A 24,205-nucleotide genomic window follows, 5' to 3' on the forward strand; every position below is an offset into this window, starting at 1 on the left:
CACACATGAAAACCACATCTGCAGAAGGCTGCAAAGACAGACAGTTCTTAAATGGTTAAACAGCTTTGCAGAAAGCTACATTCTCCTAAAATGAAGCTGGGAAGAATCCTGTTAATTCAACTCTGTCTGGGATAATTATGGAGCCATCGTCATGGCTCCTTCACACCACCATGTTCCTACACCAAAGGCATTCTCAGATAACAAAATTCTGTGCCACCTACTCTACCACTTGATTTTTGGGGACAACTGGGACAGAAAGATATGAAACCCCTTTACTTTAGCTTTATAATCAGGGAATTTTCCACTTGCTGATCAAGGAATGATTGCCAAGAAAAATTAAGACCAAAAGGAAGCTTTGCATGTTGGCATGGTCAATGTATACAACATATAGGAAAGGTTTTTAACTACTGTTAAGCAACAGTATAGTTTATCAAAAAATAAAGCAAGCTAAAACCTCAATTTCTGGTAAGCTTGTTATGAACTCTTCATAGAGTCTGCACATTTAAAAGGCTATTTAAAAGGCTATATATTAACTATATTCTATTCTATTCTGTTGCACTGCATAGAGGAATGTATTACTGAAACGATGACCTCTCAAAACGCAGGGTTACAATTTGACCACGAGGTGGGAGTATTGCTTATCACACATACCCAGGGCACATTAGGTTTTCTCTCTATGTACTGGCTGTTCAGGATACAATATCCTGTGTATTTCTGTGTTATAACCTGCAAATGTGCATGTTACCACTAGAACAATAAGTTCCAGGACAAACACAAAAAAAGAATCTTCTAATTGTCTGTAATTGCTAGCTGAAAGAGAATATTCAAATAAACTACATTTTGGTCCCCAGAACAAAAAGTTGCACAGAAAATTTTGTATTAACATTGCAGAATCTTTTCCCAGCAGGAGAAAAATGAGGAGGTGGTAGAGATAACCTGTGAGAGTAGTAATCATAGAATAGTTAGGGTTGGAAGGGACCTTTAAAGGTCATTTAGTCCAATCCCCCTGCAATGAGCAGGGACATCTTCAACCAGATCAGGCTTCTCAGAGCCCCGTCCAACTTGACCTTGAATGTCTCCAGGGATGGGGCATCTACAACCTCTCTGGGCAAACTGTTCCAGTGTTTCACCACCCTCACTGTAAAAAATGTCTTCCTTATATCTAGTCTGAAATGGGAAAGACTAGTTTTCTCATTTGTTGTCAGTTTTGTGAGCAGAAAAGAATTGCAAAAAAGAAAGTTTGTGAATGTAGATAAAAATTACTTCCATGTGACTGCTTACAATTTTCCATTCAAAGTGTTGAAAAGCAACTATTTCACATGGGAAAATCAGATGTTCCAAAATGGTTTAATAATGTTCTATCCCATAGGAAACATTTGATGAACTACTTGTGCTGATGATGTCTCTGATAGGGCTGTGTCTTTATGTGGGAAATGGCAGCCCCGTATCTCTTTTCTTGGAACTGAAAAAAAAAAGGCCAGTACTGAGTAACAAGCAGTATCTCCCACAGAAAAGGCCAATAATATGAAGATTAGATTAACATGAGAAGGAGACTAGCCTACATTCAAGAGACTTGCACAGGATTCTGAAGCAATTAAGACAGAAATCTAAGGCATGACCGCAGCTTGCATAGCCATCCTCAGGCTAGCTGTAAAGTAGTTGAGTTTGGTACAGATAGACGCAGTCGTATGAAGCTCTGGCTAGACAGATACACAGTTCCTCACTGTCTCAGCAAGCCTGATACCTGTTTCTGGAGGCATGCCCACTTAACTGTTTTTGGGTAGCTTCAAGGTAACTCTGACATAGAAGCTACATTTCACACCTGTGACTACAGCATAGACGTGCAGCTTCTATGTCCTCCTTTCCACATGGGATAGTTATTCTATGTGTCCCTGGTCACTTGGTTCCCGATGTAGTAGGACAAAAGTATTAGAAACATTTTTGTATGTATGTATTCCTATAAAAAGATATTACAATAACTTCCTTTGTATATGCTCGAAAAGCAAATTGGACAGAGTTCCTGCAAAGATTTATGCAGCATATACTCTGCAGCTTTCTTCTCTGGGTGCAGGATGCCTGTGCAGTAGGACAGGGTATCAGACTCACCTCAGCTGGGTGCAGGGCTCTAGCTCATGCTAATGGGTGGTGGTGACAAAGCTGGAGCCTTCATGGTAAATCTACACAAATGGGCACCTGTTTAATACAAATACACCCCAGCTACATACTGAACAGAGGCTGTAAAACCCAAAAAGTCCAGGCTGAGTTTCACTCACCAGCAAACTATGTGTGTTGAGTGCATTATAGCTGTAATCTCAATCTTTCTAACTCCTCCGCTTAATCTTTTTTTCCAGCAAGTGAAAGACCGTGTCCTGGCACGTGAGAAAGCATATGTTTGGGTAAACATTTCAGTAGTCTGCAAACAGCTATGTATTATCCATGGATAACATTTCTTTCCCCACATCCCTCACATGGCTGGTAAGGAGATTTGCTCTAGCGTTGAGTAATGGACAGAACAGGTTGTGCAGTATTTGTCAAAACAGAAGCGCCACCCTAGCACTTTCGTTTCTAAGATGCATCATTGATAATTTTTCTCCTGATTTCTATCAATGAGATCATTAGCTATAATCTGTCTCTACAGCATCTGAATGAAAAACATTCAGCCTACAAATTGTCTTTGCATGGTGACAGTTGCTTATTCACTGTAATCAACTGGTCCCATGGTATTGGTCTTTTCCCTAAGGGGATGAGTAGAACATTTTCTGATAGGAGAACAGATAGACATTAAATAACCAACACCACACAAAGGCTAGCTACTTGCAAGGAACTAAATTCACACTCTCACTCTTCAAGTCAGCATGAAACATTAATTTCTTGGTCCTCCAGCCCAACTAAATAGGTGCCCCCAATCTTTCTGAGACCTTGCAAGTGCAAGCCTTCAAATGTAACCTAGTCCTCAAAGTTAGTGATTCCCAGGTCTACTCTCTTTGCTGGGCTGATGCCCCTGAGTCCTTCTAAAGAAGCCACAGTCTTTCTGCATCCACCTAGTCCTGCCACGGTTGGAGCCTTCCAGTACAGCTGCTCCTCAGCCATCACCCATCGCAGCGGGGAGACTAGGCATTCTGTTCATTAATTCTTCTGGGACCTTGATAGTTACATACAGCACTGCACATATCTGAACATCTGAAGAGTCACGTGTTATTTGAGTATTTGTGCTTAATTTCTGCGTGACCACAGAAAGAGTTGTGAATGGTACTTGTTCAAGACTGTTTTCCTGACAGACAACTCAAGTGTGTAAATAATATGACATCTTAACAAAATCTTAACATAATAAAAATCTTTAACAAAATATGACATCTTAAAAAAGTAACTGAATTTTCCTAAACAAAATTGTTGCTAAGGGGCCTTTTTATGTGTCTGAAATTTATGGTTTTATGTTTTAAGGTACCTATTTATGTGTCTAAAATTAATACATACTTCTAGATGAATTTTTCTACATTTTTAGTTGAGGTACCACATTTTCTTCTTATTTATCACTTTGCTAAATCAATAGAAATTTTAAGTAATTTCTTAAAAGGAAGAAATAAAAGAAAACATGGTGTCATTCTAAACTGCAGTACTTACAATGAGGTTGTCTGTCTTGACCATCAGAACAAAGTACTGTACTATTTACATTGAAGAATAGCTGTGTTTCAGTGGATTTCACTGAGATGTACACAAAGAAAGTGTTAGCTCAAACATTTGTTTCTGTTTACTTTGCTACCTAATACTTCGGCAATTGCTTTTGGAGCAACATGGGTTCAGACACTATCTCAGAGCCCTGTGGTACACAGCTGGGGAGGTGCAGAAGAGTAAACATGGCATAGACCTTACAGCTGTTTTTCCACTTTTTCTGGGGCTACTAAAACATCTGTGGACCTCTCTACTAGGCTCAGATTTGTTTGAAATTATTCCCAGATGCCCAAGAAACTGTCCTATGGCATGGGATTGCTTCAGTTCAACAATGTTTCAGCAACATCCCTTTTCTATAGCATCCTCAATAGACCTCTATGCTGATGTGGTCACTCCTGCTTTCTTCCTACATCTGTGGTTCAACAGCGCTTGGCAAATTCCCCCTCAGCCAATTAAGTCAAGAAAGCTTTATGTTTGTATTGACATAATAGAAAGTGCAATCATGAAAAACAGGGACACTTCGTGCAGGTTTTTCTTAGCTCTGTTTTTTGTATCTCCCATGCAGCCTCTCCTAACAGAGAGCAGAATACGGCCCAAAGAAAGTTAGAAGGATAGAACCTCACAAATCCACATTTCCTATTAAGCAGCTCTAATAATCTAGGATTTTTCTTCCAGGCACTGCACAAAAATTGATGGATAAGGCTTACCAACAGAACAACTAAGTGGTGCTAGGCATTATGTGAAAGGGATGATTTTCCCCCAGAATGCCCCAATGGCTTTTGTCAAGTCTAATGACTGTTTCTGTTAAGTCTGTTTCTGGTTACCACACAATTTTTTGGTTTCACAATAAACTGTAGATGCTTAGGAAACAATAGATTGCATCTAAAAATGGGCGACAAAATGTAATAAAATGTTGTCCTTACCATGTGTTTTCTTTGATTCATCCCCCACACTGGACTGATCTTTTTTGTCCAACTTACTGTCTTCCTTTAATTCACCTAGAAAGAAGCAATAAGAAACACTATAAGCATTTAAATGCAGACTGCAGTTTATTAATGCCTGTAACTCAATCTAGTTGCAACATCCAAAGGAGATGTTTCTTAGGAGAAAAGGGCTGAATTCATAAGGAACTGGATTAACACATTTTTATAGAATAAAGTACCAGACAAAATTTATCCAACTCCTACAGAAAATCAAGCTTTACGATATATTTTTAAATTTATTCTAATTGTTAACACCTTTTTAAGTGCACATGCGAACTCATATTCCCTCTGATTGTATGTAGGCCATTAAAAACCTGAGCACAACGTTAATTTCAAAATCAGGACTCTGAAACATTTTATGCTTTTAAAGGACAAAGACTCTGCAAGATTTCATCATAAGTCTCTGTATAAAGAACCACCTTAGATATCTCAAACAGTCCTATATAATTTTGTCTTACTTTTTCTTACCAGGTTCCTTTATCCACAGATTCATTTGGGTTGGTCCTCTGATGATGGTATCAGGAAGCAAAGAATCATCCTAGCATTGACAACTGGCTTGAGACTCTCTATAGCAAACCAAGAAAGCAAGGCCTTTGGCAAAGCAACGGTTGATGCAGAATGAAAACGGTAACTTGAGCTGGGGTGTATTTTACGAAGCCAGGGAGGTTAACCAGAGTCATTCTCATTTTATATCCTCTATTAGTCATACAGCAGAGCACATTAGACCTTCCCAGACCATCCCTTCATTGAGTCAGAATGCCAAATGCAAATTCAAATAAAAATTAACTTATAGGGAGAGCTCTAGCAGAACAGGGCTCTTTCAGCTGCAGTGTCTAAGCAGCAGCAAAGAAGGTGTCCTTCCTCCAGATATCCAGAGAAAGCCACAGCAGCCCACCCAGATGGGAACAGGCAGCTTGTCCTTTCCCCCTGGAGGAGTAGCAGTGAATTTGTGACCCATACCTCAACACATAAAGCTGCAGATTCTCACTTGAAAATTTTGTAAGTGTGAGATATGTTACAGGGCTGTATTAAAGTAACGTTTATTCCATTTGTATCACTATTTTTGTTACTATAATGACTTCACAGCCTCTGGATCAAGATTATAGGTATTATGTGTTAAAGAGGATCTGATCTGCCCTCAAAATAGTCATGGCCAGCGGATACTTATTTTTGGAACAGCTCAAAAAACCCAGAAATTGTAGAGAAGCAAGGTGTCCCTCTTCTACATCGTGCCCTAACCACTAGAATATTTGTTATTCTTGGATGACAGAGGATTTTTCTCTCTCTCCAATTAAGTTTCATCATAGTATAAAAGAGGCATGGTTTTCAAATCTTAAAATATTTAACAAGATGGAAAAAACACATCCTGTTCAGTTCTCATTCAGAGCCAAAACTTTTCATGTTTTTCTTCCTAAGCTCGTGGTGTGGGTGAGAGAAAAAGGAAGGTAAGATGATACAGGACAAGCAGCAACCTCCTCAGCTGATCACACTGCCACTGACTTGGGCTCCTTGAACAAAGAGCAGCTCCAAGCAGTGTTGAGGGTTGGTACTTTTTGACGAAGGTGTCCACTAAAAGGAGGAGACTGTCTTCAGGAAATTAAATGAAAATGTATCTAGCAAAGCATAAAAGTCTTCTTGCATTTCCTCCACCATCATACAGTTGATGGTAATGATGAGCTAATAATGCTTTATTTGACTATTGCATAAAGAAGTTGCTTGACCCTAAGTGCGTGCAGGAAAAGATGATGAACACCCACACATATGTTACTTCACAGTTTGATCTCTCTGAGAAAGTACACGGGCAGCAAGTGATGGAGAGAGACTTCAAACTCATCTGACAACACCATTTCTGAACATTCATTGTTGTGAATAGGGGACTTTTGAGTATTGTAATATCTACCCTGCCATACTGCCAGCAGCAGAGCAGAACGACGATCATAATGATCTTTCTGAAAGGGATTACAAAGGCAGAGAAATAATAAGGCAAATACTTTATGATGAGATATTAACATATTGGCATAAAGCTGTGGTGAACCCAGAGATATGAATGTTAAGATTTCATCAGTCTCCAAAGACTCTGCAGTGATTGTACCTCATAAAGGCCTTTTCCCATAAATTAAGGAGCAGAATTTCTTTTCCTGAGGAAGACACTAATTTTCAGAAACCATTATAATTCCTTTCAAAACATTTTTGACACCTGCAGCAGAGAGACACTGCAGAAAAAGGTACTGTCAAAATCACTAGAACACACTTAACCTCCTTATTGTTAGAAGCATGTAAAACAAAGGATTTCAGAAGATAAGGCTGATGTAGTCTAACTGGGATTTCATATGTCCCCAACCTTTTTGTCTCCTTCGGGGCCCATTGCTATTCACCCGCATAACACTGTCTCAAGACAAATGCCATCACAGAATCACAGAATCATAGAATCATAGAATGGTTAGGGTTGGAAGGAACCTCAAAGATCATCTAGTTCCAATCCCCCTGCTGTAGGCAGGGACACCCTCCACTAGACCACATTGCCCAAAGCCTCATCCAACCTGGCCTTGAACACTTCCACGGATGGGACATCCACAACCTCTCTGGGCAACCTGTTCCAGTGCCTCACCACCCCCACAGTAAAGAATTTCTTTCTAACATCTAATCTAAATCGACCTTCCTTCAGCTTAAACCCATTACCCCTTGTCCTGTCACTACACTCCCTCATAAACAGTCCCTGACTATCTTTCCTGTAGGCCCCTTCAGGTACTGGTAAGCCGCAATTAGATCTCCCCGGAGCCTTCTTTTCTCCAGGCTGAACAATCCCAACTCTCTCAGCCTGTCCTCACAGGAGAGGTGCTCCAGCCCTCTGATCAGCTTCGTGGCCCTCCTCTGGACTCACTCCAACAGCTCCATGTCTCTCCTGTACTGGGGCCCCCAGAGCTGGATGCAGTACTCCAGGTGGGGTCTCACAAGAGCCGAGTAGAGGGGCAGGATCACCTCCCTCGACCTGCTGGTCATATGTAACAGAGCATGACAGCTCAGATGCCCATAGTCCTTCCAATCTAAAAAAACCCTAATGATGAAGGGATCAGTGGGAAAGGCCAGCAGCCAAGTGAACTACATGAGAATCATATCAGGAATGTTTTAAACAGAATTTCTGCCTCTGCCGCCATTGAAACTCACTGCCTGAGCCTGGGACTTTCAAAACCTGTATGCTCACTCAGGCTTTTTCTATGAGGATGCTTCTGAGTCTGAGTTTTTGCTGTTCCTGGACTGGCTGATTCTAGCCAAGTTTGTGACATGTCACATGTGGCTGTACTGCCATTTTTTGATAACGGCTTCAGGGAGCAGGAGCTGGGGAGGGAAGGACAGTGAAATGGCCAAGGGACAACTGATCTGTTCTCATGGCTCTAATAATTTTTTTTAATCACAGCATGGTAGGGGTTAGAAGGGACCTCTGGAGATCATCTAGTCCACCCGCCTGCTAAAGCAGGTTCACCTACAGCAGGCTGCACAGGATCGCATCCAGGTGGGTTTTGAATATCTCCAGAGAAGGAGACTCCACAACCTCTCTGGGCAGCCTGTTCCAGTGCTCTGTCACCCTCAAAGTGAAGAAGTTTTTCCTTATATTCAGATGGAGCTTCCCGTGTTCCAGTCTGTGCCTGTTTGTCCCTTGTCCTGTTGCTGGGCATGACTGAAAGAGTCTGACCCATCCTCTTGATGACCACCCTTTAGATATTTATAAGTATTGATCAGATTACCTCTCAGTCTTCTCTTCTCCAGGCTAAACAGACCCAGTTCTCTCAGCCTCTCAATGTTAAATGCATTTCTCAAACATTTTTCTACCTTTTCTGGGTGCAGAATGTGATTCTTATTTTAACTCAGTTCTATAGCAAGTTAAAACACTGGAATAAAATTTCTGACAAAAAAAAAAATCTCAAAAAAAAGGCTCATGACTACCCTAATAAAAAAACTGAGCAAAGGAATCATAAATAAAATAACTCTTAAAAACAGAGAGGGTAAAAAAAATCCTGTGTCCCAAAACATGTTTATATCTGAGACTCAGTTCAAAGATACCTTTAATTGGCCTTAAAAAGAGTTTATAAGCCAGCTTTTGGCTTCTCCTCTGAAGTTACTCAAGCAATGAAGCTGTTAATTGAACCAAGAATATTTGTTTGTGCTTTTCAGCCTGTGTATCATAACAGGCTGCTTCATTTCCATTAGAGAAGTAATTTTTTCCTTTCCTCCAAAAGTGTCCAAGCAGGTATGATGAATCCCATCTTTTATGGAAGAACACTACTTGGGACTTAATTTACAGTTTCCAATTCCCATATGCAGGTGACTATGCCAATGTCCAGGATGAGGCTCTGGGCCCATGACATCATTTTTCAGGGTATCAGGTTCCTCCATCACTGAGGTGAGATAGTGGTTTTAGGGCTAGGTTTATGTTTCAGTGGAAGGAGAGAACTCACCATTCTGGACATTCTGTTTCTCTTCTCCCACTGCACGATGAGAGTCTGTTCCCTTATCTGTCCTAGGTGCATTTTTCCCTTGTGAGGCTTCATGTTTGTTCACCCCAGTTTGTCGAGTCCCATTTACATGATTCTTATTGGAATCTGCGTTTTTGTCTTCCCCAGGATTTGGTTCTTTACTGTTCTCTGTCTTTGCTGCTGTGGCATCTTCAGCTGGCTTCTTCTCATCCTTTTCATCTGTTTTCTTTTCATCTGTTCCCTGATGAGCATTTTCCTCTGCTTCTTTCTTAGCTTTTTCTTCTGCATCCTCAGCAAAGAGAGAAGCAAAACAAGGAAAGAAATAACGATTATCAGTCAATTTGACAAGAATGATACAACTCACACATCTAAATCTACTTCAGCTTTTTACAGGCAAACAACTTTTGCTTAGATAAATGTAGGAATTGACTTGACAAGGGAAAAAGAGCACAAGAGAACATTTAAGAAAGTATTCTGAAAAAAACACCCCATGTTGGCTTAAATGTATATTATGTGCATGTGTTTTACCACATAAAGTTCACCTTTGAAAAAGCAGTTCCTCAAAATTCTTAAAAGGCAAATTAAAAAGATATATTAGCTATTGAAGTCTCTAGAGGTGCCAAGGTTAGTTTAATTTCTGACACACAACAATCAGTCAAATGACATTTTGTTTATCTCATACTGTACCATGTGACTCTAATCACATAAAAAGTCTTGGTTCTTTGATGTCTTCCTTCTTTCCCTCTTGTTCCAGATTGCTTCCAATACCAGTTTCCTAATCTCTTCCCTTCCACTTACTGTTATCCTTTCTTTACGGCTCTGTCCTTTCTTGGCAGACTAATATATTGCTACTAGTACTTGTGCTTCCATCCTGAAAAGTCTTACAGTCAATCACAAATATGCAAAGATATAAATTCAAAAGTGAGTGTTAAACAACAGCAGCATCTCAAAATATTGTCATTCAGAAAAAAAATAATAAATTCACAGAGAAGCCAATTTCCCCAGTTCAAGATACTGCTCTTGTTCTTATTCAAACTCTAGGTCCTGATGCAACACTTACTCATAAGACAGGCTGCAAATTACTTTGGCTCCAGGTGTTGAGACCACTATGCTTCTAGCCCAGGTTGGGTACAGCACAGCCCTACAGACTCAGCTGCAAAGGCTCTGTGTGGCTTCCTGCGTCACACTGGAAAGCAGGACACAACCACAGTCCCTCAGCACAGCCCTCGAGCTAATAAACATGGCTGGGTGTGCACAGACTCTAGGCAGAGACTCCAGAATTTCCTCCCCCTTTTCCATGATCAATAGAGACTTAATCTGGACAAGCAGCTGAGTAGCTCAACACACATTCAATTTGGAACCTGTGAGCTTACACAGATTCAGAGTATGTCTATATCCTTACTGAGTCTAAGCATTCAGATGTGACTGCCCTGTGCCTATATTCAAGATTTCTGGGTTGGCAATATCCCAGCCCACTCATTACCCCATCGTGGGCAACCAATTACACTTTAATTGTTACAGAAATCACAGATGTATCTCTTGTTTTCTGAGAGATTGTGTAAGCTGATAAGCAGAGGGCAGATCCTACAAAACACTGAATAAAGTCTACCTCCATCCTACGGAAGTATTCTTGACATCTATAGGGAAGATGTTTTGTTTCTTAAAGGAGCAGGGTCTTGGCCAGTGAGTAAAAATTACAAACGAATTTCTAAGTGTCTTGTTAAATACTTTTTATGAGTGATTCAGAAGCAGTTTTGAGAAAAATGTACCAATGGGATACAAGAGAGAAAGCGGAAAAGCCATCTTTATAAGAAATACCAATCTGTATTTCCCTGCTAGCAGCTAATGCAAGTTAATTTTTAAATTAATAAATTATGGCTCACATGAAAATATAATTAAATTAGATATGAGCCTCCCTCACTTTATTAATCATTCCTGAAAGCTATGGTAGCTTTCATAGATAGCTCAGCTATGCATGTTGATATTTTCCCTGGAGTCTCATGGTATACAGAAAGATTCCTCTCATTTGGGCATCTGAAAAAAATGCTGCATTTTGCACCTGAATGACAGGAGAGAAATTTGGCTTGGGAGAACTGGGCTTGCTACGGCACCATTGGACAAGTGCCTCTTGTCAAAATTAGTGTCAGGACATAATTTATCTAAATGGTGCTTTGCATATCAGGGTGTTTGTTTATTCAGTAGTTGTTTTGTTCATTTTTTTTTTTTAATTTGTAGCTATTTAACGATGATCCTTTAAGCAAAAAGAGATCAGTAATAAACCCACTTACTTTGCCCACACACGCCAAGAAATTTTCTATAAATACCACGCTCAGGATAAAAACAGCTCACTAATGCTTCTAGGGACAATGCTATTACCAAAGGAAATACAGTATTCTACAAATAAATTAGTAATAGTAGATGGGTTTCCTTCCCTTCTGATCCCCAGTTGCTATTTGTTGTCAATCAACAGTTAAATGTTTTATCTGTCTTCTCTTAATAATTCTTACTTTTTTGGCAGAGAATCTTGATGCACTGCAAGACACCGGTTTGACAGGGGTCAGCAATTTAAACTGCTGTGCGGCAGGCCCTGCTGCATACGGCTAAGACAGGCAAGGCAGATGGAGGGGGCGGTGCAGAGACTTGCTGCAAGTCAGGAGCAAGACAGCAGCTGAGCAAAGGTTTTGAAGCGAGAGCTCTGGAGTCCAAGAACAGTTCCTTAGTGCCCAGCCCATACAAAGGTATGCTGAGCAATACGTTTGTATAAATCTTTCAGGATAAAAACAGACGCATGCTTGTATTGCTAAATGCACCCAGAAACACAGAAATTATGTGAAAGTCAATGAATTCAGATGAACAGAAGCTGAGACTGCTTTCTGAATCTTTGATCCAGAAACTGAGGCCCTGATCCAAGTTATTGGAGATGAAGTTTGGCAAAACCATAAAGTAAATCAACTATTCAGGGCTAAAGGCTGTCAGAAAAGTAAAGATAAAGTGACCTACTCAAGGGTACCCACATCTAATAATGCAGATTGGTGAGCTCTCTGCTTTCAAGTGATCAACTAATTCTTCCATAGACTACCCTCACAAGCTGCTAGAACCGTTTTTTTATGAGGCAATAAAAAATAAAACATTTTCCTCTCCAGCTAAAATACACTGACACTTATGGTCAGGATACTCTGTAAAGAAAGGATATGAAATACTGCATCAATACATATTACCAGTAGCAGCATGAGTTAAGCAATGTGTGCACATCCACTTGAATCATAACGTGACATTTACATGTGCACATTTAGAAAAAAGTCTTTATGCAAAGCAGTCACTGCAAGTGGGTAAAAAGCACATTTAAAAGTTAAATATCCAGAATCTATTATGATCAACTCTATATATTTGTTTTAGGTGAAATGTAAGATATGTTTTATTTATTTCCCCCTAGGTCTCTCTTGCATATAGGATTTTTATCTAGTAGATCCTTAGTAGACAAGTAAATATGTATGGTACATGTTGAAAAGAAATCCTTAAAACTAGTTAACTGTATTGGCTTCATTCACTCAACACTCCTATACTGTGAGACACTGACCATATTAAATGCTTTGCTTGTTTAGTTAGCTTTAATTTGTTTGGTCCACAAAGAACTGTGAAATAGTAAATACCAATTAAAAAAAATAAAATGCTAAAAAAAGCCCCTGGCAAATAAGCAGATTTTGATTTACGCTTCTTTTTTCATTTTCACAGAATGCCTAGAAAGGCTTTTCCTGAATGGCAAGTTTTAAACACAAAGGAAAATTTAATTTGAATAATAATGCATCCTTTCCTGCACCTTTAGACAGGCCTTTCAGTTGGAGAGGAACAATCTGCTCAGGCAAATAGGAGAACTACGCCAAATCTTCCATCAGCCCTGAAGCCAAGGCCACATAATACGTTAAAATCAAGCTCCTTCCATTTACATGAAATACAGCAACTCCATTAAATCAGGGTTTGAGTAACAAGCATTCAGCTCAGAGAAGAAATTGTATCACAAACAGTTTCATGAAGAAAAAAAAAAAATAATTAGTGATACATTCCTCTTTTTTTGGTTCCAAAGCTGGTCTGTATCACCCCAGGGCTCAAGGAGACCTTGGGCAATTATCCAGCCCCTGGAGGCAAGGGGCAGTTATACCTAAGTCTTCTCAACAGATGGCTCTCAGTTCCAAAAGATCTCTAACAACAGATTTGCCACTGTCTAACCTATTATCAGGTTACAATCACCTGCAATTTTTTTCTTCTCTTAACAGCCCAGGCTATTTGAAGAAAAAAAAAAAAAAAAAAGTTCCCTTATTTTGCAGCTGCAGTAGCCTTCAGAAAACTGCTTTCAGCTATAAACAACAGTTGTCATCATTTGCATTGCTGTACTCTGTATTGTCTGCAACTGGTCCGGATGTTTCCTGAACTGCAGTGGCCAAAACATCACTGCTGTAGGGGCCTTGTTACTGCTGGAACGACTGGAAGAATGCCAGAGGGGTCTTAGAAGCAAGGTCTGGATTCTTTTGTTTGGTTTTGGTTTGGATTTTGGGTTGTTTTGGGGTTTTTTTTGATAGCATGACAATATTGAACCCTGGTCAACTTGCAACCAACACAGCCTTCATATTCTTCTCAAATATTTGCAGGCCCTCCCAGATTCACAATACCATGACCATTCGCAGCATAGTTCACAGTTTGTTATCCAAGTTATCACGAGAAATATGAAACCAGCTGTGAACCCAGAATATCCTGTCCTTCTCTCCTGAACTATCATACTCTTTCAATCTTAACAGCAAACCATTGATAACCTATCTCTACAAATGTTGTTCCAGCTATTTTTGCACCCATCCTGAGTCTGACTCATGACTTTAGGAGACCTCCCTTACAATTATTTTTTTCCTCCCATTGTCCATATCCTCTTCATTATGTACACTTACATCATGAAAGAACAGTATAAGGCACAGATGAGTCACAATATTCCTGTCTTTCTGAACTCAGTGTAAGCTGTTGACCTTGAAAAGCAGATTCTTTCAAACTAACAGTGCTTACTTGGAGAATAATTTGATTGAAGAACAGTTTGAAGAAGAGGTCAAAAGAATTTTTATTCTCTCACTAAGAAGCCTGGCTGTTACCTTTGGTGGCTTGCGCTTTCCACTTCTCCCGGTTCTGCTGCACCACCTCAGTCCAGGTGGCTTTAAAAGATTTGAAGTCCACAGTGAGTATGGAGCAGTTGAGTGAGGCACTTCCTTCGGACCCAGTGCTCTTGACACTTGATCTTTTAACTTCGGAGGGACTAATGCTATTCAGACTGGGACACAAGATCACAAAACACAGAAGAAATCAGTATCCCATATACCCAAATACAGCTAAGAAGAAATAATGACTGTAAGTCTAGATAACTTAACAAAGTCAACCAGGAAAAACAAAAACTAAGCTTGAATCCCTCATCCTTCCCTCTCTCCCATCCCAGGGCAATCAATGTTAAAGCAAACAGCACACCTGAGCCAGTATTAGGAATAAAGGGCAGCTTTTCTCTGCTTATTTTTTGGTATCCATAGTCCCTAAGAAATAGAATCAGTCAAAGGTTGCCATTACATTTGTTGTGCATCTTCACTCCCTAAATATTTATTGGAGTGTCAGACAATTCTAGAAATCAAATATGTCAAAGAAGGAGCCTCCTAAAATTCACCAGTGGGAGCCACTAGGCACAGGACAGGAGGCCAACCTTTGTCCAGGGTTTGGTGACCTCAGCTGAGGCTGAAATCAGGCTCTCATTTCACTTACAGACCCTACAGTCTTTCAAGGATGGACACTTCATTATGCACATTTAATAAAGGCAGCAAGATAACTGACATAGAAAGATACTAGTGCTTGCTCTTTGTGTAACAGCCCAAGAGTAAAGAAGTCACCTGGGAGAAGGAATCCTGACCTGGTAGCCCTACTCTAGGGAGCACTAGCCATGTGGAATTTGAATCCCAAGACATGCCCTGTCCATGAAACTACCAGAAAAGTAGTTCCTCTGCAATAGTGGAACAGGTTGAATGAGCCAAGACTCCTTACACCTGAAGTCCAGGTGAATTCTGGCAGATACTTCACACATCTGTGTAACCCTAAATAGTGTCACTAAAGTGTGCTTATACTTCCCAGTGCTTTTTTGTATTTCAATCCCATTTATACTTCTAGACATGAAGAAATGAGTGCCTCCCAACGACTTCCTCTACCGTCTCTTTGACATTAGTGACTGAGAGCACTAAAGTTCCCCTGACTGCATGGCTACAACCATTTGTGCTCACTGCCTTTGGAGGCATGCTCAGGCTCATGCCAGCCTCCCTCTTTGCCCTCCCCTGGGATGGAGTTCCCCTGCAACAAAGTTGGGTCACAAGGTGAGCTGCAGTGTCGAAATGTGGATATGGAGCTTTACGTGACATGAAGACATATGAATGTGGGGGGAAAATTGGGGGAGTTGGGCACAATGGCAGCATGTGTAGAATGAAGCGAGAGGGCACATGGTTATTCACCTGGAACGCCTGAACCCAGACATGCCAGAGCGGGAAGCTTCATCAATGAGTGGAGTCACAATCTTCTCAGTCATGTCAGTCAGCACAGTAAAAGTGGGTTCCACGATGAAATCAATGAAACCTGAGCAGAAACACAAGCAGAGTCAAGCAGGCAAGAGGAGGGTTTATGTGGATTCACTGCTTCAGTGATTGCAGACAACCACACTGTAGAGAGTAAAAAAATCATACCTTGAAAGAGGGATAGGCAAGTACTAGAAAGGGAAAATGGAGTTATACATTAATCCCTGACCCAAGAGCTTGGATATAGCATGCAATAAAAGGTACCTAATTAAACACTGGAAAGAAACTGTGGCAAATCAGAACATAAACAGATGCATCAGAACTTGTGTTATATAAGGAGTGTGATATTTAAGCCAAATTCCTAGCAGATTTGTGTAAAACCCAGTTTCAAAGATGAACTCTTTAAAAGCAGAAAATAAATATAACGGTAATAATACTGGTAAGCTTTGCTGGTGTGGAGTTACATGCAAACTTCCCTTACTGCATGTCAGTGGGTTACTGTGAGTATTCTCTCCGGTGCTCAACCAGCTTGTTCTTGTTGATAAAAAAGCAATTTAGATGCTTTCCCCCACATTTTTTAATATAAGGAAAGGAAAAAAATAAAGGGCCAAATAACTTCTACTTCAGTACACAGTCTGGCAGAGATGAATACGGCTCTGATCTCAATGTTGGGAAAGGCAGACTGAAGGGCCCTGTGGCCATAAACTCATGAGATGAAGGAAAATCCAAGTTGCACAGAAAAAACGTGAGAGTGAGGAGCTTACAGTACCTTACAGCTTCCCCTAAATTCTCACCTGGGGCAAGGGCTATTTCTTATGTTCATTTTAGCACTTCACTTAGCAAATTTCTTAGTGCTGCAGGTAGCCAAGAAAACAATAATGTCCTTAATCCTTCCTAAGGCACATCAGGACTGAGGTCTTTCCCCACTCTTACAATTTTTAAAGATTTGGTAATTATCAACTATTCATTATACATTCATAATAGTATAATTTCTCTGACTGGGTCATGATATATTTCTATGACAGATCCTGGCGATTCTAGGTGATAACAGTAAAAGGAGAAAAGACCACATGGGCTAGGCAGCTGAATTCCCAGCTGCTTTGATCCGTATCTTGAGTGCAAGGCAGTTGAACACCCTTCTAGTTCAATTTCCCTCTCCTGTTTTTTGCTAAATTTCTAAAAGGATGGGTAATTAAGTGTATTTTCATGCCTCGCCAAATTAAAAACATTATTTGCAAGTTCTCAGAATTTCATACTAACGCTCTGTAAATCTGGAGAAAATATGCATTCAGTCTTATCTGAACATCCGAATCATGTGCCTCCATAACACTAAGACAGTCTTATCTATGCAAATTTAAGGGAAAAAAAAGAACCTCCTTCTTCCCAGGGAGTTAATCAGAAATGTACACACTATAAAGCCACAACAGGAAATTGTGTACTAGATCACAACCCAGCTAATCCCAGCGAACTTCATACAATTTTTTAAAACCCTGGAAATTGCACTGACTGAGAAGAAAGTTAAGTGTGCCACAGGAATCCCCAGGATAATGTGAACTTGATTTACATATGTGTGTGTGTCTGCCTGTCTATATGTCTCTTCACTCAAAAAATTTTTACCTCTTAATGACCAAAGAAACCCAAGACATAGTACCTTGTCACTTCTGCTTGGCAAGCAATACCACTGCCATTCGTTCCATCACCACTAACCCTGAGACATGCAAATCTGTGATATCAGACACATGACTGCGTCACTAACGTCAGCAGTGGGGTGGTGGGATCCACTTCCTGAGATACTCAACATTTGCACATAAACACAAGGTCCAGTTGTAAGCATCTAAGAACAAGTTTTCCCTGGGAAAGGTCTAGCAGATATCTCATCAACAAAGACAGGCAGAGGTGGCACAATGGACCACAGGTAAACAAACTCAAAGGCCTAGGGGAACTTTTCTTTGAAAAGTGGTATTTTTTCCTCTATTCCCTATAATATAAGTTATTCAACTATTTTACCTTAAAATGGGGATTATAATAAAGTTGGGAAACATAATCTGCTGCTGTGGAAACAAAACTTAGGACTTTATTAATAATTAGGTAACTTATGCCATATTCCCAAGTGCCTCCCCTGCCCCATATTCTCTCTCCTCTTACCTAAAGACACTGTGATTTAAGTATGGTGATTTAATTTGCTAATTAAAACCCCTGAATATCAAATAATGAACCTGGGTTTTAAAACCTATTAAAGCTAACGACCATTTTATCATCCATTTTCTTCTTCAGTAGAATGAGCGTGGTAAATATTTCTGTACCCTAGTGACTAAGATGATTTTACCAATTAACACTGCATGCTGAGGGTGGATTCCAGGCACGTGCCTAGTGTTCATTCATTCCATCTGAGAATGTCACCACGGCAAACACTGGCTTTCCCTAAAGCCCACCGCCAAAAAAAAAAAAAAAAAGAATCATCAGCATGAACCCATCAGCCTTTATCCAATGGTTTCTGAAGCTGTAATTTTCTTCCTTGGCAGTCAAAGGACAAAAATAAAATGATGCTGCTACATTTATCAGCTGCGAAAGAGGACAATGACAACAAAGGCTGATCTCCAGTCAAACAAGCTTCCTACAGTCCGAGACAGACAGAGAGGCTTTAACTCCTGATATTCTTGTTGGGAAATACAAGTCTTGGCCTGGTTTTCTTTGCAGTTTGTCTCCCCCACTCTGATAAGCAGCTTGACTTCTGGACATGAATCTCTCCTGATTTCTGTACTTCACTGTGGTACAGAAATATTTACCACACTTGTTCAGTTGAAGAAAAAAAAAAAAGGATGATAAATTGGTCATTAGCATTAACATTAATAGTTTTTAAAACCCAGGTTCATTATTTGATACTCAGGTTTTTTTAATTATCAGTTTACACTCTGAACAATTTCTACACAAACTGAAGCAACAGGAGAGAGAGACATTCTTTTGAGGAAGTTTTTGCTGTTAGATTGCTTCATTTCCATCAAAAAAGTCCATACTGCAAAACCTTCAGCCTGCATTTGTGAAAATCTCTCATTAATAAAAATGCTTGCCCACTGTTGTTGCATCTGCAGTGACCTTAGAGCAGCAAACCAGCAACTACAAACAAGCTGAACCACCAGAACAGGATTTCTAGGCTCTGTCCCTGACACAACCAAGAGCACATTTTTATTTCACAAAAGACAGAGTTTTTTTTTATTTGTGGGAACTGATGGCTGTATGCTGCAGATAATAGCACAGTTTGGAATTCAATAAGAACTTACTTTTGCAAAGAAATGCAGTAATTACTATTCCAAGGAACAATTTGTTAAGGCTATTAATCAGGTAAATAAATGAATGGGAACAGATTATTTGTCTGAAAATCTAGTCTACAACTTTGAAAGCCTTACCTCAGCAGATAGCCAGAAAATATAAGAGGTTTTGATTTAACAAAGGAGACGTTACAGAAAGACACTGCCAATATGTGCAGCAGACTGAGAAATGAAATTTTTTATAACGTTAGAAGGCAAGATTTATAGAGTAGCCTATTAATGTCAATGGATTACTAAACGGTACACATCAAATATAATGACAAATACTATAGGACTAAATAAGGCTGCCTTTGCATACTGATGAGTGCCTCTTTCATAAGGTGGAATTGTGTTGGTGATGGTTTAATTCATGATTAATTTTGCAGCGGATTGATACAAGGGACATTGGTGCAGAAATCTCTTGGCTCTCCTGGCCTTCCTGAGCAAAGGAGCACAAAAGAGAAGGACAAGGAAAATTGGTTTCCAGGCATACACAACTCTATGTAGAGGGACCCCGTGGGAAGCCCAACCCCTCTTCCCTGTAAGGAGTGAGGGACATATCTGAAAGCTGACAGAAAGGACGTGAAAGAGAAGTGTCTACATGCACCTCCCTCCACACCAGCCAGAGAGAGTTTTTCTCCCACAGCACAGCAGTAGGTGTAGTCTTCCCAGGAGTCCTCAACATGGGCTTTTGCTGAGCCTGCAGCACTTCAAGATTGCTGCTTCTTCCCTCCACCAAGCTGTTGGCAGAACACAAATGTCCTCAGCAGTTGCACTGCACTATACACACATTCCCACTCTTCGGGGTTGCAGAGGAGTGAACACTACAAGTCTAGCAAGTAGGCCAGGCCTGCATAGGGCTTTTCAAGTTCAGATTCTTGGCTGAACTGTCTAAACTTCCAAAGCCAGAAAAATCTGGGATGGGGTCCCTCGGAGAATGGCTTGCCTAACAGGAACAATGAAGTAATTTTAAACAGAAACGGCTCTTAGCCACAGATATGAATCTGAACTTTCCTAGGTTCAGGGATATCTTTATCTTGGTCTTTGAGAGAAATTTCATACTTCAAATTTTTGGTTTGTTTTCCTTTAACACATTCTCTCTCTTTCTGCTTCTGGACTCAGTTCCCTCATTTTTAAGTTCCGTGTCGTCTTTCTTTTGTTATTCCATTTGGCACCCTATTCTCCAGTTGAGGTTAGATCACATTCTTCTGTCTACTTCACTTGTTTCCTAGGTAGAAAAATCCACCCACAAATCTACCTTTTCCGTTGTCCTTTTTTGCTCCCAGCCTCCTGAACTGTTTTACTTCACTTAGCCTCTCTTCTTTTCTCACCAAATACCAGGCTTGTTGCCTCATCCTTCTCCTACTTTTTCATTCAATAACTGGAGGAGAGGTAGACAAAGTGCTGATGGCGAGTCTGTAAAAAGATCTCTGTTTCTGAGTTGGTGGAGCAGAAAAAGGTTTGCTATTTGCTTGGCTTCAGTGAAAAATACTGGTTGGCTTGAAGCACTGGGAGGAATAAATGGAAAAACACCCAATAGGTTTTGCCCAGGTCATCAAAGGGACTGACATTTTCATATGCACCAATGATACTCATATCACATGTTGCTGTGTGCCACTCATCTTCACAGCTCAGAAAACCGTGGAGTAGTGTCATAACCAGGCACTGCAGTCACATCAGAGGTAACTTGGTTACTGCATGGAACCACCACCATAAATTTAATGGCTCATCAGCTTTGAATTGTTGATCTGAGGAAAATAACGCCATTGTGCTTTATTTCCTCTGTTTAACATAGTTCCATATGATGAGAGATCACCATGATCTTAGCCCCACAGGGAGGAGTAAGTTTTGCTTTTAAGATGCTACTTTGTACACACCAAAAGGGACATACCTATTTGAGACTGAGCAACCATAGTAGACTTGCGATCACACAGTGGAGAGAAAGGAAGCCCCAGTTCTGCTTCTTTGTCACCCTGGAGAAACAAAATTGAGAAGAAATTAGAAAACAACAAGACATGTTGCACTTTGATATCTTAGGTCATGACTGTAAAAGCCTCTCATTTTACTTTAATTAAGTTTTGTTGGTTTTTTTTTCTTTTTTTTTTTTTAAACACAAATTATGGAGAATTTGAGTCTGACTGGAAAACTTGTAGTCCAAGCAGAAGTTGGTGAATTAAGCATCCTGATTTCAGTGAATCTTTCCTCAGAGCTTTCCCTGCCTGCTTGGTACTTCTATGCATCAACTAAAAATCCACTTGAGCACAAGAATGTTTCTCACTACAGCTCTCCAGAGAACCCAGCAGAACTCAGTTCTCAGAGCAAACCTTTCAAGAGAAAACATCATTGTCAGGACTGATTTTTCAGAGCTTGTGCTTCTTTGCATGTCTTTTTTAGACATTCAGATAAGGAATTCACAGGTCATGGCTGGCCAGATGCAGATTACTTTTTTCTTCCAAAGTACACACTGACATTGTCAACATTTTACATAAGTGCTTAAGTACAAAAGTCCAAACATGCTTTCTAGCCTTCGGGACTGAAAGTCCTTTTCTAATGTCACAAGATTGTGCAGAAGATCAAGTGCTATAACCCCATTTTTCCCCCAGTCTTTCAAGCTGCATATTCTCAAAAGCCCTTTAACTTGGTTCAGTCACTCTATAACGTATTGCTTTATGCTTAGAAGATATATAGGCTGACATAGTTGCAATACTCCCCACTGAGCATTCAAATTTAAACAGCCTGTTAACTACACTATAGAATCAATGACTTAAATCAGCAGCTCCCTTTAACTGCACTGAACTTTTTGCCAGTGTTCTGACTAATGTCAAATGGAAACTAAAAGAACCAGCAAACTAATCAGAGAAAAACTTCTGTAGACGTAAGAGCTGAATTCTTCTTCTTTTTGTTAATATAACATACATGAAATGGGGGCACCAGTCCTGTTAAGAGTTTTGAGTGGAACAACAAGCAATAGTATTCCATTGCAGAACAATTCTGCTTTATGTTAGGAGTCTTGATACACAAGTATCAGGGCAAAACAGAAACCAAACACAGAAATATTTCCAAGTAACATTCCTTTACTGTGTCTGCTGCATCTCTCAGGAAAAACATCCCCCAATGCCAGCTCTTACCTAATCATCATTCTTCTCTTACTCCTTATGCCTCTTAAAAACCCCAGTGCCTAATTCTCTTCAGGAAGGAACCCCTAGCTGCCTTTCTGACTGCTCAGAAAGATAGTTGACTTCTTCTAAGCTGTTTGGGCACCTCCCTCATGGCTAGCTAAAGTGCATTAGTAAAACAAATTAATTCATGCCAGATGTTTGCTTTAAGAAGTGATCACCATACCTGATGAATTAAAAAAAACGGTATTGTACACAGAAGCACCATTCACACCTACAGCATGGTTACTCGGTAAAGGAAGACCTGTGTCACATCACAAAATACTTTGAAACCAATAGGGCTGGGGACCTATACTGATTGATGTAGGTTAACTCAGGCTTTATGTCTCTGGAGAGCATGTAACAGAAAAAACAGGAGAGGGTCTGCAGGTGAAGAGAATAAGGAAAAAAAAATCTAATGTGAGGCCAGCCCAGTTTCTTACCACCATAGTCCTCTCTGGCTAGTGGTACTTCTCAGCTGGTGAGAAGAGGGTGTGTTGTTTACCTGCTGTCAGGTAGGGATGTATTTAATGATCTAGTACTAAATAACTTCAATGAATGCAAGTCTATGCTTCGTGGTAAGCTTAAGGGGTTTCCTGAAGAGGGAATTAACACTACATCTGAATTTGGAACTAGAATACAAGTTTTATATAAAGATTTATCTAAAAGTGGAGACATTTGTCATTCAAAACTAAAGTAGGATTTGTTGACTGAAATGAAATTATTCTTCTGAAAACAAAAAATACTACTTTTGTCTTCTTTACACATGTAAAAGAGACTAAAACCTGGGATTTTGTGGTCTCGTATCTAGCTAATCTTAATTACCTCAACAGTCTTTAGGAGAGTCGGAAGTGGTGTATTTTGAAACATCTAGTATAATTTTGAGCTAGAGAAGCATAAACATGCACAGAGTTTTCCCTAAAATGCACGTGACAATCATCCTACTTGCATGAGCCTCCTGTGTGGCAACACAGAGCCAACTGCAGGTATGACTGACCTGCTTCCACCCAGTAAACCCATTCTTGGTTTGAAAAGCAAATTAAAGAATTCATTTCAAAGCAAATTCTCACAATGTCCTTATTAAGAAGGGATCCCCACAATGCCTTTAAAAACAGATGCCTTTTTAAAAAATGTTAGAACTTTTTAAAAATTGTCATGTATTTTTCTTTTTTGCATTCAGATTTACTATAAAACATTAAGTTATTGAACTTTGGAGGGAAATTAAGCCCTTGGTTTTCTGCTTAGTTTAGTAATTCATATTGGTGAAAAATATCCTAAATACTCCTAAGTGTTCTGTTTACTTTTACTTTTTTTTATGGCAGCTCTTTAAATGCTTTTAATTAGTCACTTGGGGAGCTTATAGCAATCACACAGAGCTTAATGATTTGTCTAGATTTGTGGGTCTGTCAACAGGCAGTCCACTGCGAGCTATAAACTAGATCAGTTCATTTAAAGTAAGGGTAATGCATTTTTCATATCCACCCCAACAATATAAGTACAATTCTATAAAGTACAGCTACCTAAATCTGTTTTCTATGGTTCTACAACTAAGTAGAACATCACATATTCTATATTTTGTTATTTTGAAACACATATTAGCTTCCCGAATTAGAATTTCTACTATGTAGATAACTTCTATATCTATAGGCAGTGTATCAGACACTAACTTCGTAATAGCCAGTGCTACTGGTGCCAGATGAGAAAGCTTCATATCATTTAGGAGGTTCTTGAGAAAATCACAGAAGGAGGAAAAGATCTGTGTTCACATTTTCCTACTTCCTTGCCCAATCCTACACACTCTCTCTGTGCTGCAGAAATGCAGAGGAACTTCCCTAGCTTTACCTGTCTGAAGAACTCCTCTAGCAGAGACATGGTCCAGCGATGATGGAGATCCCAGGCCTTGGCTGGATGACTGATATCTGCTGTATGCAACAACAGTGATAAGGCTTTCGGCTTGTCAATTCTGAAAACCCAAAGGATCAAACAAATTAATTGCCTGCTCTTGCAGTGGAGAATGACAAAAATCTCACCTAAGCAGGGAAACGA

At 39.8% G+C, this 24,205-nt stretch overlaps 1 protein-coding gene across 13 annotated transcripts in view; it reads right to left on the reverse strand.

The window, feature by feature from the left end:
* PDE1C (phosphodiesterase 1C) overlaps positions 1–24,205 on the reverse strand; it is a 392,346-nt gene that overhangs the window by 80,614 nt on the left and 287,527 nt on the right. For all 13 annotated transcript variants that reach the window (XM_054818612.1, XM_054818608.1, XM_054818613.1 and 10 more), the window contains 6 exons: positions 24,002–24,122; positions 20,896–20,977; positions 15,640–15,760; positions 14,254–14,429; positions 9,107–9,406; positions 4,593–4,667 (listed from right to left, as the gene is read on the reverse strand). In XM_054818612.1, the coding sequence (XP_054674587.1) occupies positions 4,593–4,667; positions 9,107–9,406; positions 14,254–14,429; positions 15,640–15,760; positions 20,896–20,977; positions 24,002–24,122 (875 nt within the window). The remainder of the gene's footprint in view (positions 1–4,592; positions 4,668–9,106; positions 9,407–14,253; positions 14,430–15,639; positions 15,761–20,895; positions 20,978–24,001; positions 24,123–24,205) is intronic.

Source organism: Grus americana, chromosome 2 (assembly GCF_028858705.1).
Source record: "Grus americana isolate bGruAme1 chromosome 2, bGruAme1.mat, whole genome shotgun sequence".
Taxonomy (NCBI): Eukaryota; Metazoa; Chordata; class Aves; order Gruiformes; family Gruidae; genus Grus; species Grus americana.